The sequence below is a fragment of the Eptatretus burgeri genome, chromosome 8 (assembly GCF_056783735.1).
Source record: "Eptatretus burgeri isolate ZD-2024b chromosome 8, Ebu_testis_v1, whole genome shotgun sequence".
In the NCBI taxonomy this organism is placed as follows: Eukaryota; Metazoa; Chordata; class Myxini; order Myxiniformes; family Myxinidae; genus Eptatretus; species Eptatretus burgeri.
Window position 1 is genome coordinate 25140413 of NC_140968.1, and position 12500 is coordinate 25152912.

At 42.9% G+C, this 12500-nt stretch overlaps 1 protein-coding gene across 8 annotated transcripts in view; it reads right to left on the reverse strand.

Annotated features, from left to right (window-relative positions):
- The window catches only part of NUTF2 (nuclear transport factor 2), a 50436-nt gene that overhangs the window by 336 nt on the left and 37600 nt on the right, over window positions 1-12500 (reverse strand). For 4 of the 8 annotated variants that reach the window (XM_085891211.1, XM_085891210.1, XM_085891212.1 and 1 more), the window contains exons 5-6: window positions 5103-5168; window positions 1-766 (exon numbers count right to left, since the gene is read on the reverse strand). The exon at window positions 1-766 is cut by the window's left edge and continues 336 nt beyond it. In XM_085891211.1, the coding sequence (XP_085747337.1) occupies window positions 653-766; window positions 5103-5168 (180 nt within the window). In that variant the 3' untranslated portion in view covers window positions 1-652. Of the gene's footprint in view, window positions 767-5008; window positions 5169-12500 lie in introns of all 8 variants that reach the window. The other 4 variants (XM_085891217.1, XM_085891215.1, XM_085891214.1 and 1 more) reach the window with 2 other exon arrangements.

Consider the following 12500-nt stretch of genomic DNA (forward strand, 5'->3'; position numbering starts at 1 on the left):
AAATGAAACAAGATCATCAATTAACTGAGCATGTTGTCCTCAATGTGTCAATTACGCCTTCACGATTCAATTGTCAATTCAATCAAAACGCAGGCCCAAGCATCTCTTCTAGTTAAAGGGACAACCATAAACTGTATTCCAAAACTACCCTCTGGACATGCACAGCCTACAAACAAGCAAAGTGGTGCTATAGGAAACTGCATCAGCTGAGCCTTCCACAAAATATCATGCAAGGTCGATTTCCCAAACAAAGCGTTTCAAAGCATCTTCATACACCCAACCTGTTGAACAGTTTCATCTGGCAATAAAAAGAAATACTGAATCTTTCATAACTGCCCTTGTTTTTCCATTTTAAATTGCCACAAACAATTTATTGTCTTTCATGTGTACTGTAGGAGTGAATGACTGGTCTAAGGAAGATTTTATTTGGGGTGAAAGAAGAAGGCAACCTGAGCGAGGAGGAAGAAGAGGAGGAATGAGGGACGAGACAGAGCAAAAATGAAGGTGAAAATGCGAACCTTAATGTTCCGCTGTAGTTATAAGAGGGATGTGGAAGTGTTAAAGAGTGTGTCATTTTCCTCTGTAATGGGTATGAACAGCACGAGGAGAGGCGATATGGGTACACCACGGTAGTTGTTGGCACTGCAACACTTCAACCAAAGTTATAAAGAGCCAGCCTGAAGATATCGTTTGTGCAAACCCAGGATTCATCGATGCTTTTAAGAATAAATGTCTGGTGAAATCCAATAATTTGATCCTCGTCGGCCTTGAAAGGGTAAGGGGGGAGTGGAAGGAATAAAGGAAAGAGTCGGGTGAGTATCAATTCACCGATGTGGTGAGAGTAAAGCGGCTTCATGATTTGATGTTCACATCCATTACATTCACCTGTTTCTTTCAGTGGTAAACTTTTCGATACAAAAGCCATTTTCTGTATGCGTTTCTCACCTTTACAAGCACAACAACATTAAAAACAATTTGCTGAAAACATTACAGTTTTTAATCAATCGTCCTCTTGTCAATATGAACCTCAATCTCAAGCTTCTCTATCACCCAACACCAATACAAAACAGAGTTAGGCACAAAGGCACACACACTATTGGCAGATAATTATGTACATTTTGCAACAACTTGACAAAAAGCCCACAGTGCAAGCTGCTATCTATGAGTGTTAAGTGTTGAAAGCGAAGTCATGTGGCTGTTAGCCACCCCGAGGGATCCCCAATCGTTGGGTAATGCAGCAATCTTCAAAAAATTGACTAGCTGGTCCATGCGGGACGTGTGTGTGTGTGTGTGTGTGCGTGTGCGTGTGCGTGTGCGTGTGCGCGTGCGCGTGCGTGCGTGCGTGCGCCGTTGGTTATCTCCATTTGCAGGTTTGAGGAGATGGATTGAAGTCCTCCCAGGAATCAAAGTATCCACCTTACCTTCAGTAAGGGATCATAGTTCATGGACCAAGCTGTTCAACTTTGTTGTTCTCAGAGTTTTGTTCCAAGGGCTCTTTTCAGGATGGTCACCGAACCCCAGACTGCCTCCTATTGTAGTTTGTTTCTGGTAATATTCCTGGGGATGGTTTTAAAATCTCAGTGAAGTTCTTCTTTTTTATTCCTGTGGCTCCAATTATTACTGGTGGTGCAATTTTGATGCTCTTCAGCCAAGATCTTTTGATCTCATTTTTGAGGTCCTGGTATTTGGTCATTTTCTCGATTTCTGCATTATTTAAGCCAAAAATCGCTGGGTCCTGATATCTCAATCAGCAATGCTGTCTTTTCCTTTTTGTTTCTAAGAATGATGTCCGGTCGCAAGGCTCTTTTTTCGATGTTCATGCTCGATGGGATCATCAGGTCATACGTGAGCATGGTGTCCTTATTTTCAATGATTGTCCTTGGTTTGTGTTTCCATGAGTTTTCTGGAACTGGGATGTTGAAATTTTTGCAGATATGCCAATGAATCACTTTTGCATACTTTGTTGTGCCGTTGTGTGTAATGTTGTTCTGATAAGTTTTGTATCATCCCAAAAGCAGGTGACTCGTACTTTCCATTTCTGTCTTGCAGAACCTCCACTTGTCCATCTGGCTCAGTCCATGTGTGTGTTCATCGCATTTATTTATTTATTTATTTTTACCATTTGAGCTTTTATCATCAAATTTTGAACAAACCCTTAATTATGAGAATATGGAGGTTAATTTATAATTGTGTCAAAATGTCAAAGGAAAAAGTCACAGTAAATAAAAAGGCCTTATTAGCCCGCCCATCCACCACACACTGCAATATGGCCAGGTTTTTGGGTGGTCGCTAGAGTACCCTTATTGTCGGGTTTTCCGTCTGTGTGTGTCTGTGTCTGTGTCTGTGTCTGTGTCTGTGTCTGTGTCTGTGTCTGTGTCTGTGTCTGTGTCTGTGTCTGTGTCTGTGTCTGTGTCTGTGTCTGTGTCTGTGTCTGTGTCTGTAACGCGAGGCTCCACAGCACAAACCAGCAAACCGATTTTGATGAAACTTGGCAAACAGGTGCCATATGGGATGGGAGTGTGCGCGTTTGAGTTTCGTTGCTAAGTAACCACCCGTTGCTATGCAGCGGCCGAAAAACCGCGTACGGTATTTTCAATACTTGTCCTACAGTTTTGAATGTGTAGAAACGAGACTTTGGAATTAAACACTTTGAGATATTTAGAAAATTTTACTTGAGCAGATTTTTGATTTAGGTTTTATTTTTCAAATGGTAGTCCTTCAAAAATAGGGTGTCTATTTACGTCATTTTAGGTCATCTCTATCATCTCAGTAGAGATGACCTAATAACCCCAGTCTCGAAGTCTGTCCGTCCGTCCGTCCATCCACAATCAAACCGAGTGGAGACAAATAACCAATAGTGGAATGGATAGAAGTCGATGAGACATGCACAACGATATAACTTTCAAGGTCGTCCAATGTCGAGGTCAACGTCATGAGGCTGTCAAAGTTGCGAAAATCGTCGATTTCAAATCGTATCTCCTCCCTCATTTATCAAGATAGATCAAATGTTATTAGTGATTCAGATACTATAGACTATTATCGAGAACAACACGAGCCATTTTTTTTTGAAATTTGCTCTCGTTCCGATTTTATAGCCCTTCAAACTTCGTTCTGATTCCTCGTATGGGCCGTTCATAAAGTACGTACATACAAAAAAAAAAGTATTAAAAAATTAGGAACCGGAAGAGACAAATATTACATTTGAAGCTTTTGTCAGATTTAACTAAAGCAATGGAACACAAGTTTATATGCACACTGACTTTCATTTCTGACATTAATTGTTTTGAATGTCAATTTGTACTTTTATTTTCAAAATTGATGTGCTGTGATATTAAAAGAAAAAGGTAAATTACACTGCTAGGGACTGCATCATCATGGCTTACAAACATCGGTTCATAAGGAACTGCTGGCTTTGCAAGCGATTAGCGATGTATGAGGGGGGTGGGTGGGTGGTCACAAGCCTGCATACAGAGGGGGGTGGGTGGTTTTGAAACCCGGAAGTAGAGCGTACGTACTTTATGAACTGCCCCTATTCCAGTGTGGCACAGAGTTACTTTCGACCTCTGGCAGAGATGAACGGCACTCCCTCTTGGGGTATTTTTTGTTTTGTTGTTTGTTTGTATGTAATGGACAGCTCTGGAGGCCAGAGGAGTCAACCGATTTTGATGAAACTTGACAGGTAGGTTCATACCAGGATCTAGTTCTACGCTTTTGAGCACCGTTGCTATGGACGCCACCGTTGCCTAGCAACGGGACTTTGAAATTTTAGAAAAATCCTAAAAAATAAATTTTTTTGAAAATCAAAAATGGGCTTCCAGGCTTTTATGCACACTATAATCAACCTCTTTGCCAAAAATTTTCAGCCCGATCGGTCAAAAACTATGACTAGTATGCAATAATGTCGCGACCACCCATGTCGCAAACCGGCTTGTGTAATTATTTCCATGTATATTTATTTACCATTTCAGCTTCAATGCGTCTATCCAGGCTATAAAACTTTCTTTTAACCATTTGAGCTTTTATCATCAAAATTTCAACAAACCTTTATGATGAGAATACAGAGAACACCGAAATTAATACAAAAACAATTTTTTTCAATGTGTTTTTGTCAAGTTTAGTTTGAGTACAAAGCGGATGCGGCCGGGCTTTGCATTCTGAGAGGCTTTCTGGTCTCACATTTTATTTTTATTTGATCAATGGTGGTGTGCATCCACTGTGTACTAAAGGCTTGAAGCACAAAACAATACATCTCAACTATTAGTAAATAAGCATCGATGTTACACATAACCTAACATTTCAAGCAAATGGTTTTACTTTTCCATCTGAAAAAAAACTTTGAGGACCAAACTTTACTGATTACTGCCAAAATTATGACAATACCCAGTTAAAATGATCTCACAATAATTAATCTATAAATTACGTATCGATAAAGACAACTTTATACAAGGTCGTTCTTTTTTAGAATGCTATAATTTACATGCCTGGCAGCATTCTAAAATAACAGGTCTAAAAAGCTGGCGTAACTTCATCAACAATGATAATTACATTGTGTACGAATGTACAGGAGAATGGACACCTGAAGTCGATCTGGCATAATTGGTGTTGGACACATACAATCATTTCGATCACAAACACAGTTGTGAATTTGTTTAGTGTCAAGGTATACCTTCAAGCTGCTGTGTTGCCTTCTGAAATTGTTAAATGAGTGGGAAAATAAGTGAGAAAAAGAACGAAAGAGATACCGTGGCAGAAAATGATTGAGAGGTTGGAAACATTTTCAACAATGGGTTAAAAAATTTTTTTTTAACGAAATGGAAGTTAATAAAGAACCAATTAAGAGTCTCGCAAGTGCAATGTTGACGAGTCAATGTTAATGCAAAGAAAAGTCTTCGATCTATAACCTCCATTCATGCAAAGTCCAAAAGATCCTTTGTTGAGCACAATCTTGTATAGTGAGCCAAATCACAAGGGATGCATGGAAAGCAGAAAGAGGTAACACAAGTCTTACATGGCAAGTGAAGGAAGAGAGAGATGAGGAGAGAGAAGCAGTTGCCCTATGTGAAGTTGTGCAGTGCTAGTCTGAAAACCTCATTGGTACACACCCAAACATCACTGAGGTTCTTCAGCAGGAAGGTTTGGTGGAACCCTAAGATCTGGTCTTCGTCTGCCTACAGCAGGAGGAAACAAAACGAATGTGCGATGGGGAAGAGCACACCGAATGAGAGCTTGCAAGTAGAACAGCAGAGAACTGAAGGGAAAACAATAGTGTGTCAAGCACACTACGTGTTTATATGGGTTCTAAGGATGTACAAGCAGTGAAAATTAAACGTGTGTGTAATGGTGGCCTAGCGGTGATGACACGCAACTGACATCCTAAAGAGAGTTTGGCTCAAATGCAGCTCAGGGCAGCGGTTTCATGGATTCAAATGTTTATGGAACCCGAGCAAGTCTCAGAAGTACGATGTTGCTTTCAGAATGTTGGTAAAAATTAAGCTGACTCATTCAAGATCTTTACAGAGTAATCTGACCCCCAAACTGATGTAGATGTGGTGCCAATCCTCAGTATGCTGTTCGCTACCAATAATGTGTCAGTTTGGGATTGGCACCAAAGTACTAACCATGAAAAGGCAGTCGTGCCCAAAATTTGAGGAGAAAATAGAAACTAGAACGGCACTCTTCGACATCAACAGATATGCCTCCACCAACATTATTACATCATGATACATACTTGTACCAAGTTTAATTTAAATCCCTGAACCCAGATTCAAAACATTGAATAATTCTGGCTGCTAGACCATTTCATTTGAAAAACATACATTTCAATCAGGTTGAAATTTAAAACATAAATTACCGATGACTGCGATTTCATAATTGCGAAGTTTCATGTCGATTGATGAAGCGGTTCAAGAGAAATAACTTTTAAAGATTTTTGTTCAAAAAACATGGCTGCCAGACCACGTGACCTATATATTATTCGGGAACATCCTGGTATCCCCAAGGCTTGGGGAACGTGAGTCAAGTTTCCCCTCGATCTATGAAGCCGTTCTGGAAAAGAGAATTTTTAAAGGTTTATTCTTCAAAAGCATCAGAGCTGCCAAACCATGTGACCTATGACATCATTGGTGGAAAACTTTTGTTCCTCATGGATAGGCGGTCATACGTGTAAAGTTTCGCCCCGATCTGTTTTGCTATTTCAGAGAAGCCGACGTTTGAAGGTTTGTTTGTTTGTTTTTTAAACAACATGGCTGCCGATTCACGTGACCAATGACGTCATCACAATTTTTTCTGTGGACCATTTTATCCCGAGATGACCCTCAAAAATTTTCATACTGATCAGATGTAGCGTTCTACATATGTAATCATGAAGTCATAACGAAGGCACCTATGACATTAAAAAAAAATAATCACACATTCCTCATGAGGAGTACTTGCCCTGGACCAAGTTTCAATTTTTTCCTTCGTGCAGTTTCAGAGATGGAGGTCCAAAGTTTTTCCAACATGGCTGCCACACCACATGACCTATGACCTCATAATTATCATTAAAACATTCTACATGAGTGGTCGCATCTATGGTGAAAGTTTCGTCTCAATCCGTCAAGCGGTTGCGGAGAAAAACACGAAAGTTCTGTGTGGACAGACAGACAGACAGACAGACAAACGGACCCAAATGCAATACCCTCTCCTCTGGCTCAGGTAAAAAAAATCACACTTATTTCCCATGGCGAGTACTTGACATGTGCCAAGTTTGAATTTTTCTCTGGAACAGTTTTGGAGATAGAGGTACAAAGTTTTTCCTTTTCTCCAACATAGCTGCCACACCACATGACCTATGACATCATAATTATCATTAAAACATTTGATACGAGTAGTCGCTTCTATGGTGGAAATTTCATGTTAATCGGTAAACGGTTGCAGAGAAAACAGAGGAAAACAAGTGGAAGTCCATGCATTGCGTGTCGAGCCATTGTGTAATTATGATGGAACATAGATGCGAAAACAGGAATCCGTATCTGAAGGCCCAGTCACACCTTGATGTTTTAGCCAGCTTTTACCGATTTTTGAAAAATTTGTCTAAAACGCTGGCACACGTCGAATACGTTATGGGTAAGTTTTGGAAACATTGAGAGCACGCTGAAAAACACTGCCATACGTCGTAGTACGCTGGCTTTCATCGTTGTACTTTGCGGTTGTCCTCAAATTTTAACATGCTTGAAATTTGTTAGACTTATGCCAGCGTATGACTCACAAGTTCCGCTGCGCTGGCCATAAGTTGTAGGCACGTTATGCGATCGTTGACACACGTTAATTGGAAGTTAATCATAAGTCGAAACACGTCGAGGTAATGTTTAGCGTACCCGAAACTTATTTCTAACCTACGAGTTAGAACCTATATTTCAACCTATAACGTGTTGTTGGCACGTTACGCGATCGTTGACACACGTTACTTGTAAGGTACTCATAAGTCGAAACACGTCAATGTAATGGTTAGCGTCAGTGTTCCAGACTCCCTGTTTTTTTTTTTTTTTGAATTTTTTTTTTCCTTCGGTGTGACGGTGATGTTGACACTTCGATTTCTTGTGCGGTTATGATTTAAATCGTTGAGCGGCAGCCTATTAATTATATTATATTAGAACCGCACTAGAAATCGAAGTGTCAACATCACCGTCATACCGAAGAAAAAAAAAAAAACAGCGAGTCTGGAACACTGACGCTAACCATGACATTGACGTGTTTCGACTTATGAGTAACTTACAAGTAACTTTTGTCGACGTGTCAACGATCGCGTAACGTGCGTACAACTTATTCCCATCACATGCGGAACGTGAGGCATACGGCAAGTATGTCGTAAAATGTTTAACACGTTTAAAAGTACAAGACGTACTCCACTTACTACGACGTATGATAGCGTACTTTAGCGTTCTATTCACGCATACCAAACTTACCCATACCGTATTCGACGTGCACCAGCGTTCTAGATGCATTTTTCAGAGGTCGGCATACGCTGGCAAGTTCGCCAAGGTGTGACTGCGATGTTGACACTTCCATTTCTCCGGCGGTTATGATTTGAATCATTGTGCAGCAGCCTTTTAATAGGCTACGCCATGTGATCGTCGGCGATACGTGCAGCACGCTATGCATAAGTTAGACTATCGTTGGGCATAGGTTGTGAACGCCGACAACAGGCTAAGCATTCGTTGGTACAAGTTATCTATAAGACAACGAAACGTTCTGTGTCCGTTACCAATATGTTATGCATACGACCAACTCGTTATGAATATGTCCGAATCTTTAAAAAAAAACATCAAAAGTTCAGCGTAAGTCAGCGTTTTACATACATTTTGATACGTTGCCATTGCTGGCTAAAACGTCAAGGTGTGACTGGGCCTTTAGACAAGGTTTTGACAAAATAGTGTGGTGGGATTAATTAAGATCAGAGAGCGAGTAGCATGTGAGTGAGTTGAACATAGATGCGACGTAACGCTGTGACGTAGGGGAGATGGACAATGAAAAGGAGACCGTGATGTAGGGTAGACAGACAAGACACCAAAATTTTGCCCCTCATCCTAGTGCTTAGTCGATACTCGACACGCAATTAAACATTGGGCAAAATACTGAAGAATGCTGTTAAACCACAAGCATGCATTTGATTGAGTTGTGGAATGTGGAACATTGTTTTATCCTGCGTAATAGAAATTATACACCTATTATTCTTTAAAAAAAGAATTAAAAAAAAAACGAATTAAAAAAAAAAACACGCAACGTTGTGACGTAGGGTAGATAGACAGGACACCAAAATTTTGCCCCTCATCCCAGTGCTTAGTCGATACTCGACACGCAAAAAAACCTATCACGGATGGACAGCCGGACGGATGGACAACCTGAAAACGCAATACCTCCAGCGACTTCGCTGGCGGAGACATAGAAAGGGAGAATGATGCAGCCTAAGAGTAGTTTTTATTTTTACACCAAAACTGCATTGTGCTAAAGGCAATTACATGGCATAACATCATATCAGTGATCTGAAGGAAAGTGAGATTTCATTCTACGAAATTCACTTAACGCACGTTTTTATTCTGAAGTGTATTGCTGTATTAGGGCTGGTAGGATAACTTGGAAGTATGCATACTTGACAATGACCTATCCAGCCAGAGTGAAATCCTGACAGAGTTATAAACTCGTGGTGTTTTGCATGCAAGGTGAGGAATCAATCTCTGACTTCCCTCGGATGGGTGTTAAAATGGGCATCCCATCTACCAGCAATGGTCGTTGGTGAACTTTCAAAAGATCCCTCGGTGTCATTTGCAAAGAGTAGGTGGGTTATCGCCAGCACCCCGAACCAATTCCAAATTCCTGTCCCGACCGACGACTAGAATGGCAATAAGTCAAGAGCAAACTACCCAACATAACCCCCACCAAAAGACTGCTTTAGCAGCGCCGATACTCTGTAAAGGGTACATTGATGATTGTTCTCTGTAAAGGGTACATTGATGATTGTTGTACACCTGTTACATCGAAAGGGTGGGTGGGGGTGGGAGGGGAATCTATAGCTAGGTTGTTGTAAAAATAGTATGATCCATGTGATAAGCGGAGCATATATTTACACTTGTAAACAGGGAAAATGTCAGAGTAAGTCGTCTTGTTAAACATGATGCTGAGGAGGGAGCACATGCAATTTATGGAAAAGACAGCTAGGGATAAGACTATAGGTGTAAAAACCACCTATTTTTGGGTGAGTTCGGGTGAGGACTTGGGCAGGAAGACATGCAGAAAGCTTTTGCACTGTAAAACGAAGCAGCATGGACTGTTTGGCTCGTCGACCGCACACCACAGCAGCGAGATCAATTGAAGAGCCAGAAGAACTATTTTTTTTTAAATTGGGACTGCACAATGAGACGGGTCAGGTCAGGAATGGGAGCATGCGCGGGAGCAGCGTCACTGCGTCCACTTTCTGCCGGTACTCCAAGGGCCTCCGTCTGGCCACCCCCAGCACCCCCCCACCCCACCCCCACCCCCCAAGCAGATGCCTGGCGCATCGCCATCTCCTTGAGATTCCCATCAACATGATGCAACCACGAGGTACATGGTTGGCCCGTTGGCCTCCTCCACTCAAGAGGCTCCCTCGCTGAGACAACTGGTAAACTGAATCAGCATCAGGAAAATGAGCCACATGACCACACAGCAGCAGCTGACACTCACAGACTACACAAGTAACAAATCTCATCTGGGTCTCTCAGTAACCGCTCATTGGACACAAAGTCTGACCAGTGATAGCCAAGGATTCTCCGAAGTGACCTGGTACCGAAGGTGTTAATATAAGTCTCCGTCTCAGATCCCTGGTCAGAGTCCAAGTCTCACATCGATAGAGCAAGACTGGAAGCACTATGGACTTAAAGACTCGGACTTTCGGCCTCCTTTGTAGGTACAGACAGCACCACACCCAATGATCCAGTGAATCCATGACTTCCACGCCCGACCCAGACGTCGACTGATCTCTGGCTCACAAGATGCGGAGACATGAATATCACTGCCAAGGTGAATGAATCTCTCCGTAACCTTAACATCCTCACCACAAATAGGTACAGACAAGTTAGCAACATCCAAGATGGCATGGAATGCCTGGATCTTAGTTTTAACCCAGGAAACCAATATCCCAGTGACTCTGGCTCCTCATTCAGTGCCTTGAGGGCCCCAATAAGGATATCCAGCGTCTCCACAAAGATAACTGAATAATCTGCGAAATCAAGGTCAGAGATCTTGACATTCCCAAACGATGCACCGCAGCTTGATCTCTCAGACATCCTCCCCAGAATCCAGTCCGTACAAGTGCTGAAAAGTGTGGGGGCCAGTACACATCCCTGACAAACTCCAGTAACAACTGGAAATGGCAGAGATGGTATCACCACATCTCACAGCACTCTCAGTACCAGAGTATATAGTTTAGACATCAGATTGATCAGTTTTGGTGGCACCCCACGAAGACAAACAATCCTCCAGAGGGCATCCCAAATTAGTGAATTGAACGCTTTGCAGAGATCAAAATAGGCTGCAAGCAGCCCCTGCCGAAACTCTCGTCTGCGTTTGGGGAGGGCCCGAAGAGCAAGGATACGGTCAATTGTTGACCTCTTTGGTGTAAAGCCTGACTGCTCTGGACGCAGGTGCTCAAGCAGATGGTGGCGAACCCTTTCAAGAATTATCCGAGCAAAGACCTTGCCCAGCACTGAGAGTAGCATCACCCTTCGGTAGTTGTTGCAGTCCTGGCGATCACCCTTCCCTTTCCAGAGAGGGACAACGAGGCCCCTCTTCCAGTCAGTTGGGATGATGCCTGTGTTCCAGGCAGAGCACAGAACTGCATGCAACAACACGAGCACAGCATTTCCACCAGCCTTGAGAAGTTCAGCATGGATGCCACGGATCCCAGGAGCTTTACCCCATTTTAGCTGGTTTACAGCAGCCTGTGTTTCCACATATGAAGGTGGTTCACAGTTGATTAGAGGGTCAGCAATAGGGGTAGTTGCACCGATGATGTCCAACCCAACAGCTGGTGGGTCAGCCTAGTACAGCCGTTCAAAGTAAATGGCCCAGCAGGCCTTCACTTCAGACTCCTCTGTCAAGAGCCCACCACCACTCTCTGCTCTAACTGCAGTACACCAAGGGACGGGCTTGGACAAACGCAATGCGCGGATTACCCTGTAAGCAGGACGAGAATCACAGGTGATGCTCTACCCCCTCACAGATTCCTCGCACATATCCCTCCTTGTCCACCCTCAGCACATGTACAGTTTTACGCCTCAGCTCCCTAAACAGCTCAGCTCTGCCGTTCAGCCTAGCTCTGACACTCTCCAGCATTTATGCTGCAACTTCAGAGTTGCTACAACAAGCCTGTGGTCGGTATTGAGGAACCGAGCACTCCAGTAGACCCAGCCACCCAAAGTCTATAACTTCTTACAAAGTCAAGGAACTTGGTGCTATTCTGGTTCACAGTTCTACACCCAAGGGGACCAACACATGTCTCATACCCATCCCTATCAGTGCCAGTTGATGCATTGAAATCCCACAAGTCAAGAAGAGTATCTCGCTTGAGGCACCGATCAACCAGACTCGAGCATGGCATCAGATGCCTCCTTTACAGTGAGATCACTCGCCTCAGTTGAAGCATATACAGAGACCAGGGAAATTACACCCAAGGAGTGACGAATCCTCCGGTAATACGCTTGACCGGTTAGTGAAACAGGTTCGTGCACGTTTACATGATACCTGTAGCAGGTCACAGATCGGACCGACCTGAAAATAACTGACAATGGGACGGGGCAACCCAAAAATGGCACGTTCACAGAAGCTGACGGCCAATGAGCAGGACGCAGTGCCCAAAAAAGGCAGTGCCAAAGTTTGCTGGGGCTGTGACCATGGCAGTTGGTTTCAGTTCCTTTCCAGTGCAGTTGAATTCCATTTTGAGTCAAGTGAGCACTAGTTCTGCTGTATTGCAGTTCAGTTGGTTTTTA